At 36.0% G+C, this 20036-nt stretch overlaps 1 protein-coding gene across 1 annotated transcript in view; it reads right to left on the reverse strand.

The window, feature by feature from the left end:
• LRRC28 (leucine rich repeat containing 28) overlaps nucleotides 1-20036 on the reverse strand; it is an 83643-nt gene that overhangs the window by 32996 nt on the left and 30611 nt on the right. Inside the window, 4 exon segments of the mRNA XM_009321483.1 lie at nucleotides 9065-9202; nucleotides 9958-9995; nucleotides 12568-12608; nucleotides 17205-17433. Coding sequence (XP_009319758.1) covers nucleotides 9065-9202; nucleotides 9958-9995; nucleotides 12568-12608; nucleotides 17205-17372 — 385 coding nt within the window. The 5' untranslated portion in view covers nucleotides 17373-17433.

Consider the following 20036-nt stretch of genomic DNA (forward strand, 5'->3'; position numbering starts at 1 on the left):
AGGAAATAAAAAATGCAAATAAAAAACTGGGCAACAGCAGGTCACAGGCAGCCTTACACTGACATATGCTTACCCTCTAAAATCATGTTCATTCTACCAGGAATACAATATAATGAAAAAGTGTTTTGGTTCTAATCAACTCACGTGGTGTCATTCTGAGATATGTCTCTTTCCATGAGACAACTCTATGCCACCATGACTTTCACTAAGATTCTCTGGGCAGTAAAAATTATCACATAAAAAGGGAACCATTACAGGTCAATCTCTGCCCAGATCATATGAAGAATTCAAATGAAATTAACATGGTCTGAAACACATGTACAGCACCCTACTCTCAGACACTCTTGGATCTATTCATAAACTCAGTAATTACATGAGCACACTGTTCATGTTTTAAATACAGTCAAACCTCAACCAGGCAGGGATTTTTCAAATTAAAGCATCACCAAAACCAAAGTAGGGACCTAAGAAAAAATGTGATTGATCCAAAGTCATTACCATCTTGCTAAAATATGTAAGAAAGAAGAAAAAAATTGAAATCAGTAAAGTTACAATTTTGAGCAACTTTTAAAAATTGTAAAACTAGTATTAGAAAACTCAAACACTTGATCATTAGGTTTTTGCTTCAATGGGATTTTAGCCTTCAATTTATCAACATGAAACCTCAATGCCAGTTTCAGTTTGTCCCTGATCACTCTTTCAGACACGTAATCACCACAGAAGTATGTTTTATAAAATTGCAGGTACTTGGAAATATGATGCACTGAGCCATATCACAATTTCTTTTTTTAACTAAAAACATGCTCATTAAAATAGCTTAATTTCCAACTACTTTTTCCAGTGATAGCGCTAATTTACAATAGCAAATTCTAAGATGGAATTTTCTAGTCCCATAAGCCTAGTACACAAAGCAATATTTGAATACGTAATTTAAATGTTACAATGAAAGACACTGATGGCTTCTTCCAACTGTTTCCTATTAGTTTTCAGATTAATGAATTACAACACATACATACTTAGCACATGCATTTTTGAGAACCTGCTGTGCAACACCATGAGTAATACCACAGGCCATTGTTGAAAGAGATAGTTTTGTTGGGTTTTTTTGTTTCTTAACGTCACTTCTGCCACAGTTATGGAAAATATTTCAGTTCCAGTACGTCCAATAGAAGTCCATCTGGAACAAGTGTTGGAACAAAAGCATACATTAGAACAATATTTTAAGCTTAAAATACAGCTCTAGAATTTTTCTGACTACATGTTTATACTACTATTTTTGCTACCAGCATCCAGTGACATTACGAACCTTCTGTGGTATACTAAAAAATGTTGTATGATACTAACAAAGAGGCTTTCAAAAGCCCCTCAACGGGGTGGGGGGGGGGGGGGGAAAAAAAAATAACCATAAGAGGAGCAAGCAGACAAATAGAGAATAGTGAGCAGCTCTGTATACACAGATGACTCATTCTGACACAGTATACAGGTGAGGGTATACAGGAAAAACTTCAGTTAATGAAAATTTCCAGGAATTTAATGGAATTTTTTTATTCTCTGTCTTCACTTCCCTCCCCATACATTTAAAGCGCTCAGAAGTACTAGTAGCCCTCCTGAGAATTTAGCCCAAACAAAAAGTTTGAGCAAGGAAGACTCTGTTATAAAATCTCACACAACCAACATCCTTTAATTAAATAGGTACCGCTGTGTTTGGGCATGCATGAAAGCTGATCTATAAGGAATACCACTTCTACAATATACTACCTAGTGCTTTGGTCACCTCTATTTAGGTCACAAAGCCCAACGACAGTCAGTAACCATCCATGTTGCCATTTTGTTCCTAACTCTTCAGAGATTACTCTCTGCTATAATTTCCTAGGGGAAATTTTTCTTATAAAACATTTCAGTCCTTACAGGCTGTCAGGACAGGGCTGTATTGGAGTTTATACAAGATCAAAACATGTAAAAATCTTTTCCTCCTAGAAATACAAAGAATGTCTTAAAGATACTATCAGTTATTTTTACTGTGCTTCTACATTAATACAGCGTAATTACTGAAGCCTTACTAACCCTCATGTGAAAAAAACAATACAGTAACAGGCAAGTGTGGGTAAGTTTTGCATCGATTTAGGTAAAAAAAAAATTGTTGTGGTTGAACATAAGAGCTAATGTAAACCTTAGTACACTGACTGTTGGTTTTATACAGTAAATTGAATCTAAAAATGCATTTATTCATTTCACAGCATATATTTTAGAGACCTGTGCAAAAAAAAACTTATTTTTAATAATAGGCAACCACCTACTTCAAGGAAAACAATGTATTATGATAACAATTAAAAGATATTTTTATTTAGGAGTCCATGCTCCTTTAAATAGTCACATACTCACAGAGTGCAAAGCTCATGTAACCTAATCTATGTTTTCCTCAAATCCCCACAAGTCCATTTACTTAAAAACACCACACTCCTGGATGGGTGCCTGGCGTACCAAACCTGTCCCGTCGTGCATATTTTTATACATGTTACTAAATTAGGAAAGCAGAGTGGACTAAGGTTATGCCAACTCTGAAAAAAGAACAGGGTCTGCATCAGTTTGAGCCTTTGCTTTTAAAGTCACAATCATAATAGAGTTCAAATTTTTTTTATAAAGTATCAAAGTGATCTACTCTAATCGGAGACAGTAATAAAAGCAGAAGGGAAATACAGGAGGGGAAAAAAAGCCAAATTTATTCCCCCCCATTTTGAAGGCTCTAAATCGAAGTATGGAAAACAAGTTTAAAAAATGAGTTAGGACTACATATTTTAATGCCAGGGTCTAGAATAAGAATAGAATTATTGGCATGCCGTACCCACGATCAGTGGAAATCTACTGTGAAAAGGCGGTAAGGAAGAAGTTGTTTTTATATGCCTTTAATTAAGATTTACTGAAACACCTTATATTGAGCTCTATTCAGAATTACTAAGTTGGGTATTCAAGAAGGCTTTACCAGTGAAATACTGGTATGAATAGTAAATACAGATATTGTACTTTACAGCAACTTAAAAAAGTGAGAGAAATGAATATGCAGTTTTCGTGTCTCAGTTTCTCTTGCCCCCAATTAGCAAAACAGACTTAGCAATAATCAATTAACATTCCGAGGGTTACTTTATAAATAGACAAAGCAGTAATCAACAATTATAGTTTGATTTATAATTTTAATAACGATTGAACCCTTCTTTTCATTACCACCGAAGTTACCTATGCAAGAGAAAATGATCTAGTATTCATCTGTAAGTTACATTTTTCAAAATTCATCTTCATGAACTCTTCCAGCCTTCTGGAAGCACAAGCTGTTTCAGTTACAAAAACTTCACTGATCTTACCGCTATTAATTTCCTATTAACTTAGAGGATTATTAATTACGGAGAGATAATTATTAGTTTCCTAAGAATGGGTGGAAAGACTCAATGCCCCCCAATATTAAATATGATCAACCTCAAAAAGGTGTGGTCTTAACAAATGGAATGGGAACACCCAAGTTCTATTTCTGGCTAACACTGACTCCTGCTGTGGCCTGGAGCAAATCACTTCTGTTAAAAACACTTTTTTCCATGCTGTAAAATGAGGATAACACTCCCTTATCAGCTTCACAGGATCTTTCTCAAATGCTTTGAAGATGAAGTTTTATAAGCCTACAAATGTATTTTAATGAGGTTTAAACTGACTATATTTCTAAAACAATTTGCCTTAAAAAGGAAAAGGATTCGAACAGAAATTAAGTGAGGAGTATATATGCTATTAACCTCCCTAAATATTATTGCAGTTTGCACTTTAAAAATACCAAAGGTGGATTAATAAATTTTCCTTCGGATTCTACCTAAGTGAAGCAAAATGGCAACAAGTGGATGCAATATGCAGAAGTCTCCAGAGGCAACATGGAAATGTCAATTTGAAATGGAAGCCACACACTTCCTTATATGGGGAAGAAGAGACATTTGCTAAACCTGCCTTTGACTCTTGCAGAGATCTGTACCTCTCTTCAGCAACAGCAACTGCTGGTGCTCCCCAGTCACCTGCACTTCCACTTCACAGATTAAAGAAACAGCATCGCACAGTTTACATGAAGTTTGGTATTATTTGACCGCATGTTTTTTGCCCTATCAATGCGCTCAGCTCTTGGTTTTTAAAGTTCCCCGACAACAAACATGAAGGGAAACAGTCTAGCCCATGTAAAGACAACTGCTGATATCTATTTTTTTCCCTTCTTGAAGGGAACTTTGCCAAAAGATGGGCTGGGATCATAAACCATACCCTGTTCTTCGTTTAATTACTTAGCTTTTGCTCTTGACTTGGCAAAACATTAAGCTTTTCATTTTAGTAAATCTATAATTAAACTCCAACATGTGCTGAGTAAACATAACCTCATTTTTAATTAAATCTTAGAACAAGATGCTACAACTTGCCATTTCCAAGTAGAAGTATTTCTCAAGTAATGCACAATAAAAAAATCCAATCCTTGTCAAATATGAAACTTAAGTCAAACTTTGAGTAAAACCCACCCTCTTTTAAGTCATCTGTTGTCCAAACGTGCATTCACTAACTACAAGACCAAAATGTAATCCTGAAGAGCCATCACTTCACATAAAAAGTTTCCAAGGCTAAAGTCAAATCAAATCTAAATGGCAACGCAGCAAAACTGAGAGATAACCTTGGCTTTGGGACCCCTGAAAAATAATTTTTCTAGTACATCTCACTGGGTTTTTTTTTTTTTTGGCAAATGATGCAATAATTGTCACACAAAGAGAAACTAAATACAATTTCTCAAGAATGAAAGGAGTTGAAATATCATATGCATTATAAACATCAGAAACAAACGGGAACTTTCTAATTATTCATAAGTGAGAAGATTCAGAAAATTTACTTCTGACAGCACATTCATATAGGACTAACTACAATTCTAAATTAAAATGAGACATCAATTCTCTGAATAAAGAGAAATCTAAAAAAAATAAAGTTAAGCTACTATAAAAACGTAACGTCAACTAAGTCAAGCTTATATGTAATATTTGTAATACAAATATGTAATACAAACTAATGTAATAATATGAAATAACCATCTTTTGTTTATGCTGCAGCTCTAAGACTTATCTCTGGCATTACATATTTCCAAATGGCCCTCAAGAATTTCGATTATTTAAGTGCTACAGTTAAATAGTAGAAAACTTCACAAAACTTTACTTCATGTTCAAGAATTACATGTACGAGAACCAAATAAAAGAATCAAGAACTTGTTAAAGACAGAAGCTACAAGATTTACAGTTTGCAGAACAAAAATGCCGCGCATTTCAATGAAAAAAGCGCTCAACAAAACTTTATAATATTAAATCTCCTCTTCTTACTTATCTGCAACTCTCAATCAGCTCTCCTCTCGAAGACAGAGTCTCTCAGTTAGTGATTCTGATTACCACAGAATCCAGATACCGATAACTCTGCATTAGGCAGAAGCTGGTCCACTTATTAACCTTATCCAAAGTATACTCAAAATATGACTTCAAGAGAATTTCACAAAGCATTTTCTTCCAGCCATTTTATATTATACTTCAATTTCGGCATGCTTATTCTGGACAAATTATTCCCCTTGCTTCTCATCAAGTTTAGCTTAGTCATCTTTCAACAATTCTCACAACAATTTAATGATGTGTGATCGAAGCCCCATTGTTTCAGTAGTAGTGCACAATTAAACAAAGTGCCTTGAGGCCAAAGTACATGATCTTATCCATGGGTGACGCTGATTTGGTAGTGTTTGCTAAGCACAAAGGTAGGATTATCATTTACACTACAAAAGTGCCACTGCATAGGAAGTGCTTTCTAATGTCCAAGGAACACAGTTTCCATGCTTCACCTAATGCCCTTTTTCCCCCTCATCAGTCCTGTATTGCCTGAGCTCTTCAGGAAACTAAGGCTTATGTATTCATGCTGTCTGCATGTATTTTCATCATTCTCCCCCACCTCCTCTCTTAAAGTGACTTTTTAAAACTAGCTGAATAATCATGACCAAACGTGAGAAGAGAGGTCTTCATTACTAAATTCTCACAAGCTTTATGAAAACAGGTACTTAGAGACTAAGATCCTGCCCATCACATTGAAGATAAACCGCAGCATAGGCTCAATGTTTATTAGAGTCTGAAGAATGTCTATAATCAGACTGAAGACATAAATCTTTATAGGGCTTCATTATGCATACTATTTCAATTGTTTTAAAGTTAGAGTTATGCTAGATCTCTATAAGACAAATCTTAAACACTGAAAATGAATGTTAAGAGCACAATTGTGGAACAAAAACATTAAAAAAGGATAATGAATCAACATATGCTATGAATTGCATTGTTTCTTTCAGTTCTTAACCACAATGAAGGAAGACACAATAGAGAATCATTCTTAAAATATAAAATGCAATAGAAAAGTGTGGGTGTTCAGACACTTAATGGCAAATGTTTACCATCCAACGGTTCTGCAGATTTTTTTAGCAATTGATTAAGGATATTACTAAGAGTATCCTCCTAGATATCCATGTAGTTTCAACAAAAACTGATGGTACTTGTAACACCAGACACTAGGAAGGGAGAGACAAGAGGAATGACAGGGCAAGAACTCTTGTTTATGAGTATGAGCTTACTCATAAAAGTAAGCTTTTTATGTGATGACATCATTCCGCTGCAAGTTGGCCTGTCTGGTTACACAAGGTGAATACTGATCCACCTTTCTTAACTGGATCCTCTGCTGTGATAAACAGTTCGCTGCCATTTGTGTGATATATGCGGGACTAAGTCTGGAAGAAAATGATGGTCACAAGTTTTGAAAAGTTACTTCCATAAATTACTATCACCTATACCTGAAAGCTATTTTTTAAATGCAGATCTTTAAGGTCTGCACAAGCTGCACTAGTAGAAGCTAAATTATATCTTAAATGGTTACTTATTATAAATTAAGAGCAATAAAGAGCTGTCTTAAAAATCCCTAACAATGCATTGCAATGCAGTATCTGCTGTAAAGAAAGCAGTTAACACGCAGTAAAATGATGTACTGAAATACTGAAATAATATCTCATCCTAGTTCATTTTATTAACTTTGCTAACTTTCCTGACAGAACGCTATTTAACACCATTATGAAGATTCATGCTACCAATATAATTAAGGATTATAAATTATATTTCTAAATTTATTATAAGTTATAATTATAAAACAATTCATCAAAACTTACTGTTTTATTCTATTTTTTCAGTTGTTGAACATAAATGTTATTTTCAAACTCAGAGATTTTGTTACAAAGTCATCTTTGAAATCTTTGCAATTTTACAAAGAAAAACTGTGAAAATATGCTTGGAAGCCCTCTTCAGGAAATGTTGTTTAGGAAACACTCAATGCAGTAGATTAACTCTCCATTGGGCAAACTCTCCAGTGTAAGTGAAAGATTAATCTTGCTCAGACTGATAATACTCAAGTTGTATGACACCCAGTCATGTTGATAGCGACAGCATCTGAACAGACAGGATTAGTATTGATAGCAGTAATGGCATATGTATAAACTGATGGTACACTACCAGCAAAACCAGAAAGACCAGACACCACTGGATTCTCCAATTCAAAAGTAGGCAACAGTAGTATTATTCTAAGCATGCAAAATTTTCATGCACACAAAACTAAACACACTTAGGGACAATGCTCAGTACCAAATTTTGTAAACTTCAGGAGAAATTAAATGCAGCATGCCTATGCAGCTGATACCAATTCCTAATCAAATGTGGTAGACTCAAAATCAGCTCTTCAGTAATGTAAATTATTCTTTTGAAAGTCTTTTTTGGAACCTTTTTAAGTTAATGTGTGAAGTTTTGCAGAAAATGTGTCACTTTTTCTTTGAACAAGTCTTTCTTTCATGGTACAGCACCATAAGGTAAATTATCTTTGAGGAACATAAAGCACACTCAAGTCACTCCTTTCTTTTGAATGTAGGACATCTGAAAATTGATGGAAATTTTAGTGGCCTTGGGTCATAATGTTTAACAGGTTTATGTAATTTCATTCCAGAGCATTTACATAGACGTATACATTTTTTTCTTTCTAATCATAAGCTTCCTTTGACTTATTCTTATTAAGCTTATTATGCCTAGAAAAGTACAAGGAAAGGACAGCTAGATTTCTGCACCCAAAACTTCAAGGAGAAATTGCAATATATTTCTTGATAATAAGCAATGTGAACTGACAAACACATGAAGGTCACACTGAGAAGTTAGTTAAAATTAGAGCCAAAAGCTAATCTTGTTAGATTAAGTTAGACCAGTTTTTTTAAATGCTGGCCTTAGATTTTTATCACCTCTGCAGATCCGAAGACGCAAATATGCCATAGAAAGATTAAAAAAAAAATTTAAAGATCACCATCATCTTCTCTGGAAAAATATAAGGGCAATGGAAGAAGAATAATCAGTTATGTCTGCTTGTCAAAGTATTTAGAAGGCAAAAAAAATCGTTCAAAATCTGCCTACAGCCAACTTTTTCTGACTTTGTGTCACATTTACTTTGAATAAATTTTGTTTTTTTATTATAAACTAGCAGGACAAACATTTGTTATTTACTGTCATAGTGAGGTGGAACTGCCATAGGCAAACCTACTAGACATCTGTCTTTTTAGAAAATACATGAATGGGGCTGTTGGGCGTAAAGAAAGGAAGGACTGGAATCCGAAAGGAAAATTGGAAGAAACATCATTTTATCATAATGACAGTTAGCATTGGAATTTTCTGTCTTCTCAAGGAAGTTCAATGTTTTCTTGATACAATGGCAAAGATTGTTAATGCATTTTTTTCCCCACTTCAGAAGCATTTTTCAGGACTTTAAGTACATACAGTGTGGCTTTTTTCTAACTACAGAGTATATTTAGTACAATACATACAATGGCAATCCCTGCCTAGTCTTTAAATGCAAGTCATACCATGCTTCAACTGTAAGACATGAATAAACCCAGAGCAGATCACTACGCCAATTAAGTTCAAACGGAATTTGTCATTGCTGTAATCCCTCACGCATTTGTACTTACCTGCAGGTAAGTATTTCAGCTGATTGTTAGCCAAGCGAAGATGACGTAAGGATCTCAGGCGGCCAATCTCTGGACACACAATTTCGAGGGCATTATCACTTAGGTCCAGAAACTGCAGTTTAACGAGGGAGCCAATGGCTTGTGAGAGAACAGATTAAAACATGAATGTGACCCAACAGTAATGTTAAAATCTTAATAGGACTATGAGAGGATAAAAAGCCACAGTACCCAACACCTATATCTGAGCAGATTTTGATGTATGAAAGCTGGTCTCACAACTGAATGACATAGATAAGCATTTCCACAAACTATCTAACAAACAGTACTGCTGGCAGTAAGACAGGGAGGAAAAATAGTGATGTAGAGAATACTCCCATTTCTAGATTCTCCTCAGACGATTCTGCCCCAGCATAACTTTTTCCATTCCTTTGCTTTGTGTCTATTCAATTTATATATTCAGAAAGAGTTTAAAGTACTTTCCTGAAGTTAGACACATAACTCTACAAAGACAAGGAAAAGAAACTAGTACAAGTTCTTGATAATTTAGGTTTCAAATCTGTCATGATCTAAACCAGCAGAGTATTCTGTGTGGTAACTGGCTGAAAGCAGTAGACACTCCGGATTTTTGTTTCTGTAGATGAGTGCCATTTAGTCTTTTTGCTTTCTGCAATTAGAACTGAAGCAAACAGCATTTAGGTGCATTTGAGAATTCATTAAAAGAATTTAACATAGAATAAACAAAGATATTATCAACTAAGAGCTACACTGGTATATTTTGTATGAAAATCTTTAATGTTTTATGGGAAAATAAAAGAAAAAATAGGTCTCTTCAAAGAAGAAAAATGAATATTTTATGATTCCTGCCACTTATTGTGAGCTGGTAGATTACTTACCTTCAGGTACAACAACTATGTTATTTGAATGAAGGTACCTGGGGGGAGGAGAAAAAAGCAGAGGACACCACCTGTTACCCTCAAGGACTTCTGCTACATAATCACTTTGCAAAATATCCAGTTTCAGACTGAAAGAGCACCCTCAAAGCCACTCCTCTCTATGACCACAAAAGCTGTGGAAACTGTATAAACTGGCAATGGATAGGTACTTAAGTTTCACTTAGACTATTAAATGATTAACATAAAAATAAAAGAGAATGACGTACAATTATTTAAAACAAAACATTCACAGTTACAATAATAATGGGCTTTAGTTTTGAGAGTCGTAAGAGGAAACAAAAAGGAAAAAGAAGAAAGCAGACAGAATAACCAGAATGAACCGTATTTGATCATCAGGTTATTCCGCACTAAATGCTGGGCAAGAAAAGAAAAAAGCCCAAACCCACACAAGTTATACAATTACGAACATTTTCCCCTGCACATAAACTCTTACACCTTTACTGACTGAAGAAACAAGCACATGATCCACTCACTGCAAGTGGGTTTTTCAAACCTAGAGTACATTTTTCAAAAGAAAAACCCAATCTTACACATGGTCATTTAGGTAGGTGGTGAGGGTGGCCAGATCGCTCACCAAGAATCTTCAGCACCCTCTGCTGGAACACTTCCAGTACTACTAGTAACATAAAAACTGTTCTTAGATTAACAAAATTTTCAGATATTGATATCTAATTGTACAGGTATACTGAGTACTCAATGTCCAATCGCTTAGGCACACATGGAAATTATTTGCACAACATTTTTTTTTCACTCTATTCAAACAGCATTTCCAAAAGTAGGAGCCTGTCTTTTCGGTGAGATAGAGGCAGAAAAAGGAAAAAGACATATGAACATTTCAACTCTATAGAGCATCTGAGCCTTCTCTTTTTCTTTAAAAATCGCAGACCTTTAAAGTTTACTAAAAATGTAACAAACATAAGGATAGCAGATATGTTTGTAGTAGTCCTTATATATACCTCAGGATGAGAATTCTCCTACTCATTTCAGCTGCAGCTCCTGGAAAATACTTGTGAACTATTTCACTCAAGCTAAAAAGAGGTATATTATGAGGATCTACACCTAGTATCCCAGCATGAGGGACATGATATACAAAGAAACACAGATAACAGTGAAGTTTTTAAAAATACATAGTGAAATTGCCAAGGATATAACTTTCAGGAAAATGAAAATCAGTTAAGTTTGTCTTTCAAAGTTTAAAGCTACTGTAACAAATTATTCTTTAAATAAATCTTTATTTTGTGGTCTCTCCTCTGTCAACAAAACATCTCTTACTGTCTGATCAAAAATTGACTTGCACTGTTAGAGCTACACAAACCACAGGCCCACTGCAGTTCTCTCTAGACCAGGTCAATGTGGGATAATGGCGGTACAACTAAGCTTGCTGAACCCCAAATAATTAGGTTTGACTCCTACAATTCAGTGTTTGTAAGAGATTATTTTAAGGTGTAATTTATACAGGTTTTCCTAAAGGCACCATCAGATAACATGGACATTTCCTGATGCCCCATGGCAAATCATTAAATACTAAGTATAACAAATACAAAAATATTTATTTTACTGCTTCAGAGCATAAACACACTCTCAAGACTCAGGCATGACGAGACAAGATTGTCTCTTAAGCAAGTCTGAGACTGCAGTGACCTACAAAACAGTTCAATTATACTGTGGTCGCGTGTACCAGAAAGGTGTGGTTTCAAGGGCCAAATTAAGATGACAAGATCAGACAGCTGAATGCATTAGACTACTCCAATATATACCTCCTCCTGTTTAGAGCTTTCCATTAAATGAACAGAATCAATGGTCCATCAGTTACTCAACTGACAGTAAGCCAAATGAGTTATAAGGGGAAAAGAGGATGTCCCTTTTAACACCCCCTCCGCCAAGCCTACCATATAAGAAAATCATAACCTTACAAGAAGAAAATGGGAGGGAAGAAGACATTGACTCAGGGGCTTACAGCTTAACTGCCAAAATAATACAGTTCATGTGACATCCATTCTTTGGACAAGATTAGATAAACTACTCTGCCTACAGCAATCATCATTAAATAGTTACTACCCCTACTGTTTGACAATCTGTGACTTGGTTCCAAAAAAACTTAGTACTACAATCAGCAAGACTGAGCTCGTAATACCCCTGGTAGCTGGGCTGGAAATGAGCAACTAGGGATGGGCTGGAAGCAGTAGCCTGTTACTCTGGCTCTGTCACAACCATCTGACCATTACATTTGGAGGTTCCAGTGCTTTATCAGGGTGGCAACAGTCTACACAGGAGTTGGGGGATAAGCATTTTTCCCTTAGCAGCGTAGGCTGTTGTATAACAGTTCTTGTTGTACAATAAACAAGAAATTATAAAAGAGATTTACATGGGACTAAATACCTCCTTTAAAACAAAAAAAAAAAACCAACAAAAAATAATCCTTTCTTGACCTCCAGGAAAAACCTTTACACTTAAGAGGTAGGTTATGTGCAAGCAATACATTCTAGAATTATTTTAAGATAAGATGGATCAGCATAATAAAAATATATTAGAACTCCTACACAAACTCACAATTCCACGAGGTTTGGAAGCTTCTGTGCAAGGTTTTCTGGCTGAAAAAGAGTTAGAGATTTTTTAGGTTTCAAAACAAAAAACAGACACACACATATTGTGTACCCAACTCATTTTAATATCCATACTAAAACATGTCAGCAGCTAGTCACAGAAAAAATGGCAACAAGGAGCTTGTATGCAATACCCTATTTCCACATCCCCGCACGTTGTCCATCAGTGCAATCTGGGATATATCAAGGGTGAGCAATTCACTACTGAAACAGAACTACAGCCTAGAAGCGACATTAAGGTGTCCTCAACCAAATGGTAACCAGACTTTGGAGGCTGAAAAGATGGATTACCAAAAACTTTAGTTTCAAAAATATATTAAAATAATTGAGTTAGCTGAAGCCAAGAGACTGCTAAGAAGCTGCAGCCTTTACAGACTTAAAGCAGAACAAGAAATATACAAGATGTCTAACCATAACGTATTTTATTTTGTAATGCTGGTAAATTGGGAAGTGACCTACAAACTTTGTGTAGCTTAATCAATTACCACCAAGCCAGAAGTGCTGAATCCATCAAACTAGATTTCCATATTTACAAATTAACATGCATATAATTTTCTAACTGCTAGCTGTTCCCTAGCTGCAATTCTGTTTCTTGATGACATTTATAACCATGAACATATACCACAAAATAGGCTTCACAAGTTTTAGATGTCATGTTTGTAACCATACTCAAGTTATTCAAGGTTAAGACAGCTTTATTGCTTAAGAAACCTACTTTAAACATAGATATGTTTTATTGAAAAAGAGTTTTTACAATACACATATATGCAGAAACAAATAAATTTTAAGATGAGCTCAATCACACAGTCAATTTCCCGTTAAAAAAAACCTAGCAATTTTCACTGTCATATAAATTTAAGGTATATTATTATCTAAAATACTTAACTTTGTGTTTATAAATTTATTATGAAGAAATACACTAACTTGAAAAAGTAATGTCAAAATAGTCTTAAGTGGCAAACATGCCATATCCTAGATCTGAGTACAAAAAATAGTTTGTTTTTAACTACGGAGCAGCAAATGATGGCTCAATAAATGAATCAGTTGACGTCAAGACCCAAGAAACAGGCTATAACTAATCAGTTGTTGCCACCTACTGGAAGGTTTGCTACAGTACATTTATCTTCTCTCGGCACAGCATTTTATTTGGTCAGAGAGAACAGCTTAAACCGGGAAAACACGGAAAGGCTGCAACATGCTCAAGCACAAAAAATTCAAGCTTTAATTTAAAAAATGAAGAGGGAATGTGAAAAAACAAATTCACTGTCATCCTACACCCTTTATTAGAATAAGGATACTAACCTGAATCACAAACTATTTTCACATTATACATGAAGGTTATACTCTTACTCCCGCTTTAACTGCTTCACATTGTAAGAGTGCTAAACTGATGAGAGACAACTTTACAGTTTAGCAAGTCTATAACAGAAATTCTGCTTATCTTCTTGAGTACCACAGTAACGATGGGTCTGAGTCAAAGTTGTTCAATACAACATCCTACAATGAAATTAAAAAAACTATTCTGATCTATCAGTTGAGAGGTAAAACTAACTCTGGTCTCTACTGGTGACATGACAACAAACGATGATAAATGAATCATCAATTCTGCCACCAATTTAGTGAAGCTTGCCTCGCCCTCACACCCACTGGACATTTTTCAAAAAGTGAACCTGCTGATTTGGTTCAGCATTGCATATGCTGAGTTAGTAAATTAAGAACAATTGTTCTTTGATATGGCTAGATCATGCTTCTGACAGTGCCATCAAGGCAAATGCGTGTTTCCTTTTAATAGATGGGGAAATAGGATTACTGGAAGGCTAATGTTATCAGTCAAACATTAAATGAGAAGTTGGAAGACTTGATGTTGAGATACAGGTGTGCTATATAGCTTCTTGATCCATTCATTATGTCATAGCCCTCTATCATTTCCATCTTGCCAATGAAGACAAAAATGAAATTATTCTTAGGCAAGGTATATGTAAATTCTGTCAGCATAACTATTCCAGACGTTTTCATAGGAGCCATCTGTCAAGGACTAGAGTAATTTTAGAACAGCAAAGAAGAACAAAAGCTGATTTAGTCAACATTTTTCAGAACTCTGAAGGAATGAACCAATGGGACGAAAGTACCACCTTACTTTAAAGAAATACGGTACAGATTTAGTTTTGATGATTGCTAATAATCTACATGCAATTTAAAGTATTTATTGATGAGCTAATGCTCATCATCTTGCATAGAATCAAAGGAGCACAAGGCTGAAAGAGACATTAAAATTACTCTTCTCAGACAGGATCACCCCTCAAAGAAATTGGTACATTTTCTCTTTCAGAAAGTCTCAGTGAAAGGAATACAGCTTCCTTCAATAACCTATTTGTTTTCAACTATTCTCAGATGAGATTCCTTCCCCTGCCTCCCCATGTAAATAACTTACTACTTCTTTACTGAAATTGAGACTATTACTTGTCCTACCAGCAAAAAAAAATTCATTATGAAAATACTGCTTTATAAAAATACCGATGACTTCTGCTCTCCCCTATTCCTCTTCTATTTCTTTTCTTCTCTGTCTTCTCTTTTTGCAAGCGGAAGTAACCTAAATCTCTCAACCCTCTCTCATAGGCCACGTTCTCTAAAAATCCCCTGTTGCCGCTTTCTAGGTTCTTTCCAGTTTACCTAGGTTGTTCATAAGTATGAAACCCCAGACTCCATCTTTGCTCCCGCTTATGCTTTAACAGTATCCAATAATTATGCCCTTCTGCTTTTAATGGAGATTGTGAAACTTTCTATGTTCCAAAAAGACATCTGCCTTTTTTGTAACATGCTGCTGACTTGATCTATTTTGGTCCACTACAACTTCCAACATCTATTCTGCTGAACAGATGCTCAGTGAATTAGACCCAATTTTGTTTCCCTAGGTCCTAGCTACAGTGCTATGCATTTGAATGAGGTTCCACCAAGTCATATTATGAGCAAGTCATGCTGATCATTTTGAATCCTAATGCTCTACTTCACGCTGTTTGCAAGTCATTTTGCCTAGGTATGATCTACGTTTTACATATTATTTCAGTTCCTTTATCCCAGGCCTCAATTACAATACCAAACAGTGTTGGGCAAGAGCTGTCTCCCTCATTTGATACATCTTCTGTTGACAGTAACCATGGGTAATTACTCTTACGCCACATTACACATCTATTAGCTGGTAGTGTTAACAGATATTGAGAGGAAAATGGAACTAAACTTACTTGTGAGGCTTTGTTTTGGTTTCTCTTTTATAATTGCTTTGAGAAAAACAAAACCAGGCTCTAACACATACATGCAGAAAAGCGATATGCAAAACTCTCCTTATTATTGTTTCATCTTTTGAGCAGTACAAACTTCATGAACCTCACACCACTAAATAAGCACTGATTTTCATAAAGTGTCGAAGCAGAACTGTTTATAGTATTTGGTTAATTTTCAAAGCAGCTTTAATTTGTAACCATGAATCCTATCCTCCCATTACATTATTAAGCAAAGGACTTGCCTAAAACCAAAAAGTGCCAAAATAATTCTCTACAGTACATGCAAACTTAAGTGACTCATTCAAGATGAAGAAAAAGTGTAAAATCTTCAGAATCCTTTCAGCTTTTGGCCCAAGAAGTGAAGCTTTTATTAAGGAATTCTGATATATCATTGTTAAAGCTTTAAACACTATTCCTTAAATTGGAGTACTGGACTTTTTCTAGGGAGCACTGAAAAACATGTAATTTTGGTGAGTTTTAAGTAGTCAGGCCCACAAGCTCCTCTGCCCTGGCTATTATTTTACCTATCATATCATGGAAGACCCCAAGAAAAAAAAAACAAACAAACAAACAAACAAAAAACACGAACCTTAATTACTGGGAGACTTGAGCCTACTGACAGTGGCAAGTTTTGATGCTCTGTAGAGTCTTACCAACTCACAATATGTCACAGAGTTATTTAACTACCCCACACTGAATTCTGAGGTCACAACATTCATTCAGGGTAAGAATTTGTTCAGTTCAGGGAAAAACAACAAAACAAGAAGAAACCACAACAGAAAATCCCACAACCCTGAAATTAACTGTTTGTTCTCCTATCAACAGCAGCCCGTAGACGCAAGTTTTTGCTGATACCTTAACAGCAAGCTTTGAATTAGACCCTGGGATTGACAATGCCTTTAAAATAAGGCACATACCAAGGTAAGAGTTGCTTAGCCTAATGAAGTAATGTAGACTAGACTGCATAGTATCACCTAACAGTAGAAAGGCCTGACCACTGACATGAGCAAAATTTATAGCAGTTAAAAAAAACCCCAAACAACAAACCTCACAAGAAAACCCCCAGCAGAGCTTCAAAATGGTAACCATAAAATGTCATAAACTTTCATTTATTATACTCTACATTACCTATGCAAGTTGAAACATAATACAACCAAATACTCATATTTCACAATGGATGACATCATTCAGGATCAGATTTGCTATAAGATTATTATTCTTTTAAATTATCTTGCTTTTTCTGTTCCAAAAATCAGAATTCCTGAACATACAGACAGTAAACATTACAATAAAGAGGTTGTCGTACCAATGTGGTCAGGGAATTTCTTTTCATATAAAGTCTCTCCAAGTACTGCAGCCCCTCATCTTTCAGTAACTCCAAAGGAAAGTGATGGAGGTTTCGGTAATTTAAGAACAAGTTCTTGTGCCTTTCCAGCTTTGCCTCAGAGATTGTTTTACATAGTTCTGATGCCATGACTAATCCTGTTCCAAGCACCACATCTAGTGCATTGCATCTTCTGAAAGCAGACCCATTTCTAGGAGACAAAAAAAGAAAAAACCAAAACATTATCAAGGTGTATGCCATGCATTCTTTTGCAGAAAGAGTTAGTTATTACATATTATCCAATAACTTATCTAAACATACTTGTTCCAGTTAATACATAAAGTACCCAGAACATCCACACCATAAGATATGTTAGAAGCAAATCTTTGACTATTTTCTGTATGAAGTTTTAGTGTGTTTTCGGACCAGCAATAACAAGATCTTAAGCTATACATAATGCTTTTTTTCATCCATTTTCCATGGACCTTTCAGATAATTTTGTTGCCACCACAAGAAAAAAAAAAAAAAAAAAAAGAAACCTCTCTCTACTAACCATTATTAATGTCCTACATCTATTCTGTGAAGCGTGCTAAAAGAAGAATCCACAAATCATAAGAAAAATGCACAATTTCTTAGAGGACTTCTTATCTTCAGATGACTAAAATGCTTTCATCTAGCTTTTAATTCAGAATGACAAAAGGCAATGAAAGTTTGTTAAGCTTTCCCATATAAAAGTACTGGAAGAATTTATCAGTTGGAAGAGATATTGGAGAAGAAGAGCCAGTTAGGGCATTTTAAAATAATAAACTAATATATGAGACATCTGAAACCTACAGCAAGAAAATTTATAAAGAGCTAAATGCGAGAGCAGATTTTCAGCTCTTTCCTAAAAATAAAACCAGAAAGAACTAAATGTCAAGCTTTAACTGACAATTTCAAACCCAGAAAACAAAAGCATGAAGACAAATTAAAAATTAACTTGTATCTGGAACCAGACTTTATTTAGCTTGTTTTTCAGGTATAACCAAAATTGCAGTCATTATGTTGTCTAGATTTAGATAACAGCAGCAATGCTACATCTTTTCAATTGTCTCAGAAGTCAGCAGAACATAATAAATCCAGACTATTTATTAATTTAAAGTTACCAGTTTGCTACAGACTCGTGTGTCTAAATTAATGTCCATTAACGAAAGGCACGGAATTGTAACTGCTTTTCACCAATAACATTTTCTAGGAATGAATAAGTTCCTTCCTTTACTGAAGGAGAGATTTCTAATCATAACAGATATTGGAAGTGAAGGTACTGAGTTATGACCAAGAATCCTACCTGATTATACACTAGTTGTTGTAAACAAAACTCCTTACCCAGCTGAAGACTGACAACTGGACCATACATGTAAATCAAACTACTGTATCAGTTTCAGTCATTTCCTTGACGTGCAGATGAGCAGCTTCTACCAGTGACCTATGTCCTTCTGGAAGAATACAGCATTTGTTTTCTTAGAGTCCCATAAGCACTACTAATCACAACTTCAGTGTAACATCCTGCACACCTTTTCTAATCTTGAGTTATGCCCAATTCAAGCTATGCTAAGATCAGTTCTACAAGCAAATGATTACCCCGTTGAGAATCCTATATGAGATTAAAACCATCAGTCCAACTTTGGTTAAACAGTATTCGTATGAGAACCACCATGGCTATAACAGTTGCTTTCATCAGCTATCTTAAGGAGATGGGATACACACACTGCTGGCCCTGGGCACTAGTGACATTAAAGCTCCCTTAGTTCAACAAATAAAGGAAATTAAGCCACTACAATTCCAAACTCCACCTCTGTGATCAGCATAAAATAATTCAAACAAAAGCATTAGAATTTTTAACGTGCATAGTCTGAGTGTATTTGAGCACTCAACTGCTACAAGAATACACAATACAATACAAGAATCGGTAAAGGAAAGTTCATCTTTCCCCAAAATATTTTTTTTAAACGAAAAGCTATGAAGTCACAAAACGCATACAAAAATACCCAACAGCCTTCCAATTTGTCCAGAGATGCTTTTTAGGTGTTCTGCACTTGTGGACTTCTCTTCAAGTTGTGACTCCATATACCAACTGGACCACATTCAGCCATAGCACACATGAATACACAGACATGCAAGCCCACACATGCAAAGTCCAGTCATAACCTACTCTATTTTGGCTCTTGCTTCAAAGGAAAATCATCCTACTCCCTTCCACCACCAGCCAAACTTTTTGTCTCTAAGTAATCTTTTTCCAGAGATGAGACACAGCACTACCAAAAAGGAACAGATACAATCACGGTAAAAAGGAAGGTAAAAAGGGAGGATGAGGACAGATAATACTCAGTGATGATGGCCCTGTGAGGAGTCAAGTCATTCAGGGGAGAAAACCACCGTTTCACAGAGGATGGAGAAGACACAAACAAGCCCGCACTGAGCACACGACAGGGAGCGGAGGCTAGGCGAAGGCGTGTGAAGGGGTGACACCGGGGGGCTCAGGAGACCCCCAGACCTGCGGGTCGCCTCCAGCCGAGTGAGACTGCCTGGGGGAAAAGAGCGCACACGGGCGGATGAAAACTTGGAGGAACCGCAGGGCACACGAGAACAAGGCTATGAGGTGGGGCTGCACGGAGCCGCCCTGCTCGCTGCTCCTTGGGCCCTGGGGGAGGCCGCTCTGTCACGGGTGGGTGCGAGGGAACCGGCCTGTCCCGGCTGTGCGGATGGGGGGGGGCGCCACAGGCAGAGGCCTGTGAGGGCTGAGGAAGTGGCAGGAGGCCGCCCCCACATCTGAGG

Source organism: Pygoscelis adeliae, unplaced genomic scaffold (genome assembly GCF_000699105.1).
Source record: "Pygoscelis adeliae isolate BGI_AS28 unplaced genomic scaffold, ASM69910v1 Scaffold13, whole genome shotgun sequence".
Taxonomy (NCBI): Eukaryota; Metazoa; Chordata; class Aves; order Sphenisciformes; family Spheniscidae; genus Pygoscelis; species Pygoscelis adeliae.